This window comes from Muntiacus reevesi, chromosome 18, assembly GCF_963930625.1.
Source record: "Muntiacus reevesi chromosome 18, mMunRee1.1, whole genome shotgun sequence".
NCBI lineage: Eukaryota > Metazoa > Chordata > Mammalia > Artiodactyla > Cervidae > Muntiacus > Muntiacus reevesi.
In genome coordinates, this window is record NC_089266.1 from 27803135 (window position 1) to 27817602 (window position 14468).

At 58.7% G+C, this 14468-nt stretch overlaps 1 protein-coding gene across 1 annotated transcript; it reads left to right on the top strand.

The window, feature by feature from the left end:
* The first annotated feature begins 3171 nt into the window (after nt 1–3171).
* DRG2 (developmentally regulated GTP binding protein 2) lies at nt 3172–11893 on the top strand. Its single transcript, XM_065910406.1, has 13 exons — nt 3172–3353; nt 4064–4224; nt 5782–5871; nt 6378–6438; nt 6718–6808; nt 7318–7390; nt 7504–7594; nt 7716–7813; nt 8065–8141; nt 9031–9119; nt 9675–9733; nt 10790–10843; nt 11150–11893. The coding sequence occupies exons 1-13, from the start codon at nt 3290–3292 to the stop codon at nt 11234–11236; spliced, it is 1095 nt and encodes a 364-aa protein (XP_065766478.1). The 5' UTR covers nt 3172–3289; the 3' UTR covers nt 11237–11893.
* The last annotated feature ends 2575 nt before the right edge of the window (nt 11894–14468 follow it).

Below are 14468 nucleotides of genomic sequence, written 5' to 3' on the forward strand. Positions count from 1 at the left end.
GAGAACTTCCTTTTTAAGGCTGAAAAACAGACCACTGTATAGCCCACTTTCGTTTATCTATTCATCCGTGAACGAACACTTGCGTTACTCCCACTTCGGGGGCATTGCAAATAATGAACATGGGTGTACAAATTCCTCTTCAAGTCTCTGCTTTCACTTTTGGATATATACTCAGAAGTGGAATTGCTAGATCAGATGGTAGGTCTATTTTTAATTTTTGAGGAACCTCCATACTGTTTTCCACAGTTGGCTGCACCATTTTACATTCCTACCAACAGTGCTGGAGAAGGAAATGGCAACCCGCTCTGGTATTCCTGCCTGGAGAATCCCATGCACAGAAGAGCCTGGTGGGCTACAATCCATGGGGTTGCAAAGAGTTGGACATGACTGAGCGACTAACACACACAGTGCACGAGAGTTCCAATTTCTCCACGTTCTCATCAGCACTTGTTACATGTACATACATTACACACATATATTACACACATCCTAATGGATGTGCGGTGTTATCTCACTGGTTTTGACGCATTTCTCTAATGGCTAGTGGTGTGGGCTTCCCTGGTGGCTCAGACGGAAAAAGCACCTGTTTGCAAGACAAGAGACCCAGGTTTGATCCGTGGGTTGGGAAGATCCCCTGGAGAAGGAAATGGCAACCCACTCCAGTACTCTTGCCTGGAAAATTCCATGGATGGAGGAACCTCATAGGCTACAGTCCATGGGGTCGCAAAGAGTCAGACACGACTGAGAGACTTCACTTTCACTTTCACAGTGGTGTGGAGCACCTTTTAATATGTTGGCCATATTAATATGTCTGGAGAAATGTCTACTCAAGTCTTTTCTATGTTTTAAAAATCAGGTTGTTGTGTTGCTGTTGGTCAGTGACTTCTTTATATATTCTGGATATTAACCCCTTATCAGGTACCTGGCTAACAGGCATTTTCCCCCACTTCTTGGGTTTACTTTTCACTCTGTTGATATGGTATCCTTTGATACACAAGTTGAATATTCTCAGAGATCCAGCAGCAGCCTCTCTAGAAGTTTGTCAACTCTCAAAGATTACTCAGGTGAGGGATTTCCCCTGGTGGTTCAATGGTTAAGAACTCACTGCAATGCTGAGGATGCAGGTTTGATCCCTGGTTGGGGATCTAAGATCCCACATGCTGCACAGCAGCTAAGTCCAAGAGGCACAACTAGAGAGTCCATGTGCTGCAACAAAGGATCCCACATGACTCAGCTGAGACCCAACACAGCCAAATAAATACTAAAAAAAGAAAAAGAAAGATTCTTCGGGTGATGTGAACACATGAGGTTCTTAGTTGGCTTCCCAGGCTTGGGTCTGGAGGACCCAGACCTTCCAAGCAGGAAAGGCCGGTTTGATCTTCAGGTTATCTCTCGTTACTGGGAGTGGCCTGAATCCACATTATTTATGAAGAAAGAGACCCTTCGGAGATTGTGAGTGAAGCAGACACAACAGCAGAGGTCCTAGGGTTCTTGGAAGGTGAGTCACATTTCAGGACATTTCTGTGTCCCTAAGTGTAAGTCGATAGCACACCTCCGTGGGCACAAGTGTGGCAGTGGGAGCCAGGAGCTGCATCTGGGGTCAGAGACCCCCCTTGGGCCAGGGTTCCACACCTGCCTGTACCTCTCAGTTCCCAAAGGCTCTCCCCTCCCATCCCCTGTGAACCTCACGGAGCCAAACATGTAGGTGTTCTCCCCACAGTCTACCTGTTACCCTGCAGTCACTGGACTTCACATCTCAGCCCCGCCGTTAACAGCTTGAGCTGCTGGGTCAGGCACTTTGCAGGGCTCGTATCGTGGCTTTGTCAGCAGTGGAGGAGAAGAGCAAGCTGGGCTTACAACACCCCTCTTCAGCTCAGAGCCTTGTGCATAATGGCGTTGGCAAACATGGACTGAATCTGGGGAAGATTCACGTGGGGAGTCTCCACCAGGAAGGAGACTCGATTGACTGGTTCTGGCATTCAAGGAGGACTTATGAGCAAGCAAGTTATTTCACTTTTACAACAACCATGTTATCCCTGTTTTTAGAGTGTAGAAGAGGTTAAGAAATTTAACCAAGCTCACAGTTATGAACCTTGAATTTGAACACAGTATGATTTCCAATATCGTGCTCCCCATTCACAACCTTGTATTAAAAACACACAGAAGAAAAGATAAAAACACACAGAAGGGAATTTCCTGGTGGTTCAGTGGTTAAGACTCTGCACTTACACTGCATTCAGCCCAGGTTCAATTCCTGGCTGTAGAACTAAGATCCTGCATGGTATCAAGGCCTGGCAAAAAACAAAACAAAACAAAACAAAACAAAAAAATCCCCAAAGAGCTGTGTCTCTGTGTCCCTCCTTTGTCCCAGTGCAGACTCCCAGAAGAAAGGCCACGTAAGGACAGGGTAAGAAGGCAGCAGTCTGTAAGGCAGGAATAGAGCCCTCACCAGAACCCAGCCATGTTGGCACCCGGACCTTGGATTTCCAGCCACGGGGTCATAAAGAGCCAGACACAACTGAACGACTGAACAACAACTGTAATATCTAACATTCTATCCAAAGTCAAAATTTCCCCAATTGTCCTCAGAATGTCTTCTCATAACTCCTTTTAAAAATTTCAACCAGAATCCTGGCAAAGTTCACATATTATATTTAACATCTTTTAATCTGGTACAATCCTTCCCCCATCCCGTCCACCTATATCACTAACAATTTTGAAGACAGCCCACTTGTCCTATAAAACGTACCACTTTCTAGTTTGTCTGATGTTTCCTCAAGTCTAAACTCAGATACAGCATTTTTAGGTAAGGATTGCATTTAGGAGATGCTGTCTCGACTGCATCCTATGAGGAAGCATCTGATTGGCAGGTAGGAAGGCGTAGTTGGGGACACACGTTTAACCTCAACGCAAAAGCCACTAAACTTTCAGCTCGGCGCCTTTTCTTTACACCAGCAAAGCCGGCTGAGCTGGGGACCCGCATCGGAGGGTCTCTCTCTACCTTCCACGCCCCATTCCTGCCCACCTTCGCCTGGCCCCGCCCCGCCGGCCGGGCCCCGCCCCGGTCTGGCCCACCGCGCTTCCCCAGTCCCCGCCAACCTAGCGGGCGGAACCAATATCGCTCCCCTCGACGTCTCACGCCCGGACTCTGAACCCCCGAGCGCCAGGCGCACGGGGACGCCGTTCTCCGTGGGCTTCCGGCGCACGCTGGTCGGCCGTAGCCGACTGTGCCAAAGCTCGGGGTTCCGCTGCCGTCTCTCCAGCCGGTGCACCCAGTTCAGCTGTCGCCATGGGGATCCTGGAGAAGATCTCCGAGATCGAGAAGGAGATCGCCCGCACCCAGAAGAATAAGGGTGAGGCCGGCCCTGCGGGGCCTCTCCGGTCAGAGCGGCGGGCGGGAGCCGTCGGGGCCGGGCGGGATCAGGCCTGAACCTCGGGGCCGAGTGGAGCACCTCAGCTCTCGGAGCAGCGTCCGACCTGGATAGGCAGGGTCGGGGTTCGAACCCGGGTCTCCTGGCGGCTGGGCCTGGGGAGTTGGCGCTCTGTCCATTAGTGGGGGGGGGGGGGGGGGCGTCCAGGAGGAGACCCAACAGGTACAGCCTCGCCAGCAGCCTGGAACCGCTAGGTGGAAGCGATCGGTACTTGAGTCTGGCGGACCTCACTTTGGGCCCGGTCTCCAAGCTTGGGAAGTCACCTCACAGTTCTTGGCTCTGCTGCACTTACACCTTGTAGGGCAGCTGGCTTCCTCAGCCGCTGCCTGATGAGTACTGAAGGACTTCATCCTCCCAGTGACAGCAGAAAACACACCCAGAATTCCCCCAGGAGTGGTACCACCCCGACTGAGAGCCCCTGACAGTGGGTCTCCAGGTTTCAGTAAGATTTTTGTCCTAAGTGAAGTGAAAAGCCAAGGGCATTGTAACTGAGCGGTGGTTTTCTTCTCCTCTGATCTCCTTGACAACGATTGCTGCCTGGTTCTGGGGCCTCTCAGCCAGCATTCAGAGCGTATGGGTCCCTCCCAGCTCACCATGGACACTTACCTCCCGTCTTGTCCTCTGTCTTCTAGCCACCGAGTACCACCTTGGTCTGCTGAAGGCCAAACTTGCCAAGTATCGGGCCCAGCTCCTGGAACCATCCAAATCGTCCTCGTCCAAAGGAGAGGGCTTTGATGTCATGAAGTCAGGCGATGCCCGTGTGGCACTGATCGGATTTCCCTCTGTGGGTAAGGTCAGTGATGGGCAGCGTGGGCCTCAGGAGGAAGGTGGCTTGTCTCTGCTCCCACCCGGGTGCACCTCTTCCCTGCCCCTGAGTCGACTCCACAGACGGAGGAGAGCCAGCCTCTCCGGAGTCAGGCCGCACCCCTTTGTCAGCCATGCAAGGATGTTGTCACCTCCCAGTCAGAGATGCTCTGCTGGCCTTGGCCTCGGCCTCGTTTACTGAGTGTGCACCACATGCCAGGCATGCTCTGTCCCTGCTCCCTCAGAGCCCCCGAGCTGGGAGGTGGGGGGCAGGAGAGCGGGAAGGGCAGGTTTGGGAGCCGGGGTGACTGCTCTGTGAGCAGGTGTTTGAGCCCTGAGGAGTGGACCTTGAGGTGGAAGGAATAGTAAGCTCACAGGCCCAGTTGGGGCCCGGGGCACAGCAACAGTGGCAGAAGGGGGAGGATGGGTGGCAATGAGGCCCTGAACTGGCTGGGTGCAACCTCGGTGCCCAGCTGCCCCCAGGCAGGCGGCCAGTGAGCACAGCCAGGCTCCGACTCCTTGAACATTGCTGGGGACTCATTCATCTTACTCTTTTCCCTCAATCTTATTTTCCAATCTGCAAGGCATTCTCTCCCAGGTGAGAAGCCCAGGCTGGAAGGAGCCACTCTAGTGACCAGGGGCTATGCTCTTGGGGTCTGGGCCCTATTGGGAATCAGAGCCCTGAGCACAGGAGAGCCCAGACGCCCCCCGCAGGGGTCAGGCAGGTTCAGGGATGTTCCCCAGGTTGGCCTCTGGCAACAGTGACTCTCACGGCTGCCTGCCTGTTCACACCTGTCTGCACCACCAGGTTTTTATCTTTCCTGAAGTTTTTAAGAGGTACCCTGTGTGGAGAGTGCGTGTGACTGTGATTCTTTCACAGGCCCCATTCTGGGGGCCTGAGGGTGTGAGTGAGCTGTGCCCGGCTTCCTACTGACTAGGATGGAGTTGCCAGGTCAGGTTGCCCTCTTGGCACTTCCCACTGCTTTGCTGGCCTCTGGGCCACAGCGTCTATCACTGGGGTCATCATGCTCCCCGTTTTATTACCTCCTTCATGAGGTTGGGATCAGGAGGAAGTCCAGGGTCCCACAGCAGAGATGGACTGAAGGCCAGGTCTCTCAGTCCACAGTCAGGGTCCATCCAGACCCTTTCCCGCTCACCCTCCCCCACAGTCAGCTGTCTCAGGCTGGAGGATCCCTCTCCTTGCTCTCAGTGGAGTAGCAGCTTTGTGCCATGGGGCTGTCACCCAGTTCAAGTCTGCCAGGCCCAGGAGGATCTGGGGGTTCCATGGAGCTGGGGACGGGCCCTGATACAGAACGGGAACCCTCTTAGGAACCAGGTCCCTGTGTCTTTCACTTGAGACAGGCTTGAGGTCTTGGGCACAAAAGGGCCCTCTGATGTTCAACTCCCACTGGGCAGGGCCCGAGGTGACTTTTGCAGCTATTGTCATCACACTGCAGCCAGGGTGATGGGGGGGTGGTCCCCCAGTGCGTGGGCTTCTCCAGGAGGCAGGGCACGACTCCCGCTGGAATGGCCTCCTCTCTCCTAGTCCACCTTCTTAAGTCTGATGACCTCCACTGCCAGCGAGGCTGCATCCTATGAATTCACAACTCTGACCTGCATCCCTGGGGTCATTGAAGTAAGTTGGGGATTGCTGGGTCCCAGGAGGGAGGATGAGCTTGTGTGTGGGAGGGGGAGGGGGTTGGGAGTGAGGCTCTTGGCTGAGCTGCCCTGGCCTCAAGCATGGACACCTCTGGGAACTGGGGCTGCTGGGACCCCAGAGACACCTGGCCCATTCTGCAGTCCAGGCTGGTTCCAAGGGTCTGCCAGTGTGAAGCCCTCCCAGGTTCCCTGAGGCTGGCCAGCCAGGTCCTATTCTCCGTGAAGCTTTATAGCTCTGGGCACCCAGGGTCCTGTGGCCTTGGACCTCCCACCTACCCTGTGAGGTGGTTTCTTTGAAGCACTATTACCACCAGCAGTGACTGCTGTGGGCCCCTCCCAGGAGGCCTCTCCACTCTCAGAACATGGTCTGCACTGGACTGGCTGGGGTGGAACAAGGCTCAGACCTAGCCCTGGGGCTGAGCCAGGTTCAGCTGGGCCCTTCCCAGCCTGCCGGCTCCCCCTCACTCCTCTTCTACTTCTTAGTACAAAGGTGCCAACATCCAGCTCCTGGACCTCCCTGGAATCATCGAAGGCGCGGCACAAGGTAGGGGCAGGAGTGGATGGTGGGGGTGGGGGTGGAGGCTCAGCCCTTGGTAGGGGCGCAGTGGGGAGCACTACTCCTCCCCAGGTGCTGATGTTGGCTTCCTCCTAAAACTCACATCTTCTATGAGTAGGACAGGGTTTAAGAGACATACATGCCTGCTCCAGGGTGACAGATGGCAGAGTCCTTGTGGGTCTGTAAGGGAAGGAGTCTGGGCGCCCTGGACTGGGGGTCCCATAGCCCTGCGCTTGTCACTGTAACCAGTTCCCCCCTCCTGACCAGGGAAAGGCCGTGGCCGGCAGGTGATTGCTGTGGCCCGCACAGCTGATGTCGTCATCATGATGCTGGACGCCACCAAGGGCGAGGTTCAGAGGTCTGTGGTGGGCGGGACAGGCTGGCACACCCAGGGAAGCCCTGGGGTGCGTGGTGGGACAATGGCTGCAGCTCTTGTGTCCCTGAACTCCTGGTGGTTGGTCCAGGGGCACTTGGCCCTGTTACACATGAGAGCAGGGGCAGGGTGGTCCACAGCGGCCCCCAGTGTGGGTGGCCTCCTCCAGAGGCTTGTGTGTGGAGGCTAGGGTTGTGCTGTGCCAGCTAGGTGCGCCGAGTGCTGCCCAGAACCCACCAGGAGCCCAGCCCCAAGCAGCAGAGCCTTGCTCACGCCCTGACCGGCTGAGGGCACACCAGCCCGTCTCCCCTTGGGCTGGCCAGGGTGTCCGAGGCTCTTCCTCGTTATCTCTGGTGACTGGAAGCGATGTTTGGGAGCTGGTGGTGTGGGGCGGAAGGCTGGTCTTTGTCCAGGTATGGGGTGGGAGGCTGACTGTGATGTAGAGGCAGTGCAGCCTGCCCAGGATCCCCGTGAAGGACGTGGGGCTCCACCAGGTCTCTGCTGGAGAAGGAGCTGGAGTCTGTGGGCATCCGCCTCAACAAGCACAAGCCTAACATCTACTTCAAGGTGAGGCCCATCACCTGTCACCTGGGTGCAAGCTGGGGGCTAGGCTACCAGCACGTGGGGTAGGGCAGGGCTGCAGCTGCCCCTCCGTCAGTGGTGCCTCCTCTCTCCTCCAGCCCAAGAAAGGAGGCGGCATCTCCTTCAACTCCACGGTCACGCTGACCCAGTGCTCAGAGAAGCTAGTGCAGTTGATCCTGCATGAATACAGCATCCTCAGAAGGGCGGGGGCGGGGGCGGGGGATGCAGACCACCTGTTTGGGGCCCTCCTGGTGGCGGTGGGGGCGAGGGGCTGCTGGTGGACAGGTCATCCTTAACCTGAGCCCCTCAGAGATCTTCAATGCCGAGGTGCTCTTCCGAGAAGACTGCTCCCCAGACGAGTTCATAGACGTGATCGTGGGCAACCGCGTGTACATGCCGTGCTTGTATGTAAGTGGCGCCAGGCCCTGTGGGAGGAAGAACCCCTGCCCCGGGTGACCTAGCAAGAGCCTCACCCCGGGGACCGCTGAGTCATGCAGGCACACCGAGCTTGACCCTGGCATGCAGCCTGGTCTCTAGGGGCCAGACTTCAGGCCCCTTCTGCTGCAACCCCCTCCCCCTCCCTGAGGCAGCAGGTGGGGTCTGGTCCCACACAGCATTGCCCCTCCCCTCCCCAGCACCCTCTGCCTTTCCAACCCTAGGTCTATAACAAGATTGACCAGATCTCAATGGAGGAAGTGGACCGCCTGGCCCGGAAACCCGACAGCGTGGTCATTAGGTGAGGCTGAGCAGAGCCAATGTGCCTGGCCTCTGTGTAGCCCAAGGCAGAAGGCCGTCACAGGGCTGCTTGTGACCTGGACTGGGTCCCACGCTGACCAGGTTGGGACAGGGGGTGATGTGGGATGAGCTCTGGTTCAGGAAACAGAAGGACTTCATCCACTGAGGTCCAGGGTGAGAGTGGTTAGGGTTTCATGGCTTAGTTAACCAGGGAGCCCCAGGCTGTAGCCCACTGCTGCTGAGGCCCTGAGAGACATGGCTTCTGTTATCTCTGCCAGAAGGGAGAGGTCCCAACATCCTCAGGTGGGGCTTCTCTGAGGGGTGAGTCCCGGGGACCACTTGCACCCTGGCTTAGCATTGCTGCAGGGGCCTTGTGGGGGCAGCCTGGCCTCGTGCCTCACCCCCCGCCGCCCACTGACTCTACCCACGCTCTCTGTAGCACCACAGTGAGGCTTGGCTCCTGAGGAGTTAAGACCTCGGGGACCAGGAAGGTGGTCTGGGCCCACGACCTGGGTGTGGCAGCAGGGGGGGAGCAGGTGTCCTGAGGAGTGACCCCCGTGCCGCCAGCCACCCTGATGTGCTCACTCTCACCTCGGGGGAGGGCAGGACCAAGCCAGGGCCCACCACACCGCTGAAACCCCTGCTGGGCTGCCGGGGGGTAGGGCTCTGTGCAGTCATCCTCTGCCCCCAGCTGCCCTGACAGTCACAGGTGCCCTGGGCCCCTCCAACAGCGCTAGAGAGATGGCCGGGCTCTGTGAGCAGGAGCGTGATGGTAACGGGAGGCATGGCAGCTGAAGAGCTGTCGGTGCCTTGAGCACCATCAGGGCCATACTAGCCTGGTGCCAGGAGCCCCAGGGCCTCTCTGACCAACCCCTCCTTCCTCCCGGCAGCTGCGGCATGAAGCTGAACCTGGACTATCTGCTGGAGATGCTGTGGGAGTACCTGGCCCTGACCTGCATCTACACCAAGAAGAGAGGCCGTGAGTCCGGCGCAGCCGCCCTCCCCCTTTTGCTGACCCTGGCCTAGCAGGCTCCATGTGAGAGTGTCTCCTGTTTTAGTGGCACAGGAAGCTGAGTTCCAGGGGGTGCTGAGGGGGAGGCTGCCCAGCAGTGACTTCCCCGGCCGTAACAGGCCCCACATCCAAGCTTTAGGGAACCGGTAGCACAGGAGCCTCCCCCAAGTCCCACCCCTGAACACACACCTCACAGCTGAGTCTGGGCAGTTAGCATCAGCAGAGGGAGATGAGCTGCCCGCCTGGAGCTGGTCCAGCCCAGGTTCTCCTGTGGGTCCCCTTGGCCAGGGCTCTCATGGCTGACAGTCTTGCAGGGGTCTGCACTGGGACGGGGGTGTATTTTGCTTTTCCATGTCGAGTCGAGGCTGTAGAGCCTGCCTGATAGGGACTCTTAGTGAGGGTGTGCCAGAGAGTAGGGGGGCAGTCGGTGGAGAGTAGAGGGCCCTCGTTCCCTGTAAAGGGGAGCCTTGTGGCATCGCACCCTGATTCTGCTGACTCCCACCCACCCCCCGACCCGTGCAGAGAGGCCGGACTTCACGGACGCCATCATTCTCCGGAAGGGGGCCTCTGTGGAGCACGTGGTGAGTGAGACCTGCCTGGGCCAGGGATGGGGAGCCCCTCCTGTCCCCTCGGGGTCCTGTCTGATGTCCTCCGGGCCCTCAGCTGACCCTCAGCCACGTGCAATCAGGCACTGGGCATGCATCCCACCACCCGGCTGTAGTCAGGGGCGTGGAGCAGCATCCACAGGTTGGGCATGGCCTTGCTGCCTGGCATAGGGATGCCCAGGAAGCAGTGGTCGTCACCATCCTGTCACATCAGAGCTGCCAGGTCCTCGGGGCCCTCCAGACGTTCAGTCAGGAAAGCTGCCGCCCTGGGCAGTTCCGGGTGGTTCATTCCAAGTCGTGCACCCCAAATGCTGGCCCTTCCACGTGCCCCCTACCCCAGGGGACTGAGTGTTTCCTGCATCCTCTCACCAGGGAGAGTCTGTGCTTAACAACGAGCACCACTGCGCCAGAATCGGGTCCTTTGTGGTTGGCAGACTCCAGTCCCCCAACCCCAGAGCTAAACAGTCCCACACGGGGGGACTGTAGTGACCAAGGGGTGGGGCCACAGCCTGTTGACCCAGGTGCCATTGGGAGCCGGCCCTCCCTGTCACTGCCCCCTGCATCTCCCGTGGGCACAAACCCCAACCCTCTCAGGCCCTCGGCCACCAGCTCCAGAGGTTGTGGGGCTTCAGCCATGCCAGAAAGGAAAGCAGAGAAGCTGGGAGCAGAAGGGTGTTCCAGGCAGTGGGTGGCAGGTGCAGAGGCCCAGAGGCAGGAGCAACCGTGGGGTGTGGGCCGTGTGCTGCCAGCTGGCACGGAGGGCGCGGGGACGAGGCTTGCTGCAGAGGGGCCTGGGTCTCGGCCCAGGGAGGCCTGCCCCGCAGGGCCTCGCTCCGTGGGATGCTTGCCCATCTGAGGGAGCAGCTGTCAGGGCTGCCGCTCTGGCACGGGGGGCAGAGGGCCTCTTCCGCTAGGACCTGGGTCCTCCTGTGGCCCTGGATGCAGCCCGCGGGTGCCCTGGAAGTGGGAACATCCGAGTGGCTGTGAGCTGAGGCTTCATGAGGCTCACTGTCCCACTCTCCCCTCCCCCAGTGCCACCGCATCCACCGGTCACTCGCCAGCCAGTTCAAGTACGCGCTTGTGTGGGTGAGTTTCGGGCAGGGCGGCCCCGGAGTCAGGCAGGTGCCCCCGTCCTCCCACGTGGGGACCAGGGTGTCTGTCAGTCCTGCTGTCCAGATGTACAGCACACATGCTGACCCAGGCCAGACACGGGCCTCCTGCTTTGGGATCCAGGGAGTCTGACTCCTGGCAGTGCTGCTGTCGAAGCTGCAGGGTTTGCCTGTGCTGGGACCCCCACTTTAGACCCCAGCACCACCCCGCCCTCCCCCCGTGCAGCCCCGTCAGCCTCGGCCGGGTGCTTCAGAGGCTGACAAGCGCCCCCTCACCCCCCAGGGCACCAGCACCAAGTACAGCCCGCAGCGGGTGGGCCTGACACACACCATGGAGCACGAGGACGTCATCCAGATTGTCAAGAAGTAGCGCCCCCCACCCCCACCCGTGGGACTCACTGGAGCCCAAACCAGCAGAATACACACACCCTGGGAAGGGGGCTCATGGCTGCTGTTTCCGCATTTCTTCAGTGGGCAGATGATAAGGAACTCGCTGGGTGGAGGATGAGGTTGGGTGGACTGGGCAGGGGTGTTTCCTGTGAGATGGGCCCCAAAGGGGTCCTGAATGTGGGTCCCTGGGCCTGTGCCCACCCCACTCCTGGTGCAGAGGGAGGTGGTTGCCCAGCTCCCCCCGCTGGGGCCCGTGCAGAAGCTGGCTCCGTGCTGGTTGGGGACCCAGGCCTGCTTGTGTCCTGGGGGCCTCTCAGCTCCTGCTAGCTTCTCTGGTTCTCAGGGAGGGGGCCGCCCCAGACAAACACCCATCCCCACCGCAGACCCACCCAGGACTGCCCTGTGATAAAAACCAGAGATCTGGGGCTTTAAAGGCACAGTTCACGCCCTCCACGGCCTGACCAGTCCAGAAGGGTCACCCCTTCTCAGGGCAGCCCCTGCCCAGCACAAAACCCAGGACCCAGCCTGGTTCATACCCCTAAGATGGGGAGTTCAGAGCCTGGACTCTTTTTCTCTCTGAACCCCATTCCCTCCCCAAATCTTGACTCTCCTTCCTGAAATAAAAAGGTAACCATGACTCCTGTTTACTAGGACAACGTGTTAAGTTTGCAGAACTCAGTTGCCGGCTGAGAGTCAGGGGCAGCAGTGAGTGGGTGGAGCCTGGGCTTGGGGGAGTGGGGGCTTCTGCAGGGCTCTGCCCCAGGAGGGTGGCCAACACCCCCGGGAGGCTCTGCAGTGAGAGCGGGTTGGCTCCTGCTGCTTCTGCAGGCAGGGTGGAGGGCCCCTTCCAGGGATGCGGGGATGGTAACACACTTGAGGAACAGCCCGGTGCTGGCTGGCAGGTAGGGGCAGAGCCCCAGGGGGTCTGGGGAGGGACTGGAGCGTAGAGCAGGCCCACTGCTCTGCTCTCCCTGCTGTTCTTGGCTCCTCTGTCAGCTGCTCAGGCTCCTTTCCAGTGACAAAACAGGAATAATGGACATTATTAAATATGCATGGGGCCCAGGCGGGCAGCGGGGTGGGCTGGGCTTCTCTCCCAGGACTCCTTTTCCACTGGCGGTCGCACTGTTGGGGCCTGGCCACAGGACCCCCATTAGCCGGCATGCAGTCAGAGAGCGAGCCACAGGACCCAGGTAAGGTGACTTGGCTTGGGCCCTTGGGGTCTGCCCCCAGCCCCCTGGGTGCAGGGGTGGGGGGGCACAGTGGCTGAGCTGGAGCCTTGCCCTGACGCACTGTGAGGTCCATCTTGGCCTCGCTTTCTTCATCTGTGAGACGTGTGTGATGCTCAAGGCCCAGTGCAGTTCTCTTGGTGATGGTGGGCTGCTCACTTCAGCCCCCTCCCCTGCCACGAGGTCCCAAGGGAGGGTTCTGCCCAGGTGATAGTTGCCTCACATGTGGGGAAGGGCCCTGGGCTCACAGGGGTCACCTCCAGGCCTGTCTGTCCCACAGTTGGACTGGGGAAGGATGGGGATGAGGCCAGAAGTCCGGGTGTCCCTGGCCAGGGTCTGTTCGGGAGGCATGACTGGGGCTGTGATCAGTGGCCCCCCCACGTCCCTCCACATGGGGGGCTTGTTTCTGGGGCAGTCTGGGTGTCCATGTTGGGTCCTGGGCCTTCTGGATCTGTGGTCAGTAGAGTTACGCTGTCTAGTCTGTGTGAGGCTAGGTCAGCATGACCTGGCCCCTCATAGAGCCTTGTGCTGGGGAGGTGTCCCTGGGGCTGGAAGAGCCCCAACACCCACCTAATCCTCCTCCCTGACTCTCCACCAGGACCCACGGTCATCCCACACCTCTTGCTTCCCAGACCAGACTTGTCATCTCCCCACACCTCCCACTTCACCTCGGGCCCCAGGCCAGCTCACATGGTCATCTTCAGGGCTGCCCACTTGACCTGAGCATGTCCCCTACCAGAGCCAACCCAGGCCCAGCCACTGTCCCTGCACTCCATCTCCACACAGTGGCCCCCGATGCTCTGCAACCAGGGGTCCAAAGCTCAGAGACCATATCTCCCTGAGACCCATTACAGACCTGCATCTACGTGGGGGAGGTGTGAGATGTGGGGCCCAGCACATAGTACAGCTCAGCACACTTGGTCACTTCCACTTTGAGAACAGATAACAGATAACGCTTGCAGCACCCCAACAGCTCAGAGCCCGGCCATGTCCCCCACTGCTGGAGGGCTCACAGTCCCGTCCCAGCCCCCAGCCTCACCCGGCTCCTCCACCTGCCATCCTGGCCACTTCTCACTTGCACTCCACTTCATTCCATCCCTCCTGCAACCTGGTCTCTGCGCATGCTATTCCATCTGCCTGAAAATTGTTCCTTCTTCCATCTGAACTGCTCCCTCATCTCACAGATCTTGGTTCAGGGTTAGCAACTAAGGAGGCCCTCCAGGCTTCCCCTGCAGCATCCAACCCCCCAACACCCTGCGCCCCCGCGTCATAGCTTGGCCTTCGAAGCTCTTCCCAAGGCCACAGTCCCTCCTTATTGGAGTGGCTTTCTGCTTAATGTTTGTATACCCCTGATGTTGGGAGCTGTGGGAGGGTGGAGGCTGTGCCTGGTTCTGCTCCACTTTGTGGCCCCTAGCCCCACACAGTGCCTGGCAGGTGGCCGGTGACACGTGAATGAAGGAGACTTATACCCTGACAACCGCTCTTTGACTGCAGCCAAGGCTGGGGAACCTGAGAGAGAGGCGGGACCCTCAACAGCTAGAAAGCCCCCTTCAGAGGCTATAGGGTGCCACCCCGCCCCCAGCTCCACATGAAATTTGAGGAAACAGGTGGGTAAAGGGGCCCAGGGATCCCTCCTGGAGCCACACCTCTGCCTGCCCACGCTGGGTGTCCTTGGCAGCTTGGTGTTTGTCTGGGAGTCCGACACTGGACTGCGGCCATTGACTTGCCAGGCAGCAGGGAGCCTCAGGTAGGCATCCTTGGGCTCCAAAGTCCACTGTCCAGATGAAGAGACTGACGTTCAGAGAGGCCAGCTCAACTATAGCAGAGCCCATGTTCTCAGAGAGGGACCCCAGGGGTTCTGGGGATGGCTCAGAGTTCTGGGTTGGTCCCATTCCCATCTTGGGTCTGACACAGCGAGTCATGTGGCCTCTTCCCTGGGCCTCTCGACTGTATGTAAGCATGGGCGCTGGGGCACTGTCCACTCCC

Coding starts and splice junctions, on each gene's coding strand:
- DRG2 (XM_065910406.1), top strand. CDS start 3,290: ATGGGGATCCTGGAGAAGATCTCCGAGATCGAGAAGGAGATCGCCCGC. Junction 3,354..4,063: donor CCGCACCCAGAAGAATAAGG/GTGAGGCCGGCC, acceptor TCTGTCTTCTAG/CCACCGAGTACCACCTTGGT. Junction 7,595..7,715: donor GTTGATCCTGCATGAATACA/GCATCCTCAGAA, acceptor TGAGCCCCTCAG/AGATCTTCAATGCCGAGGTG.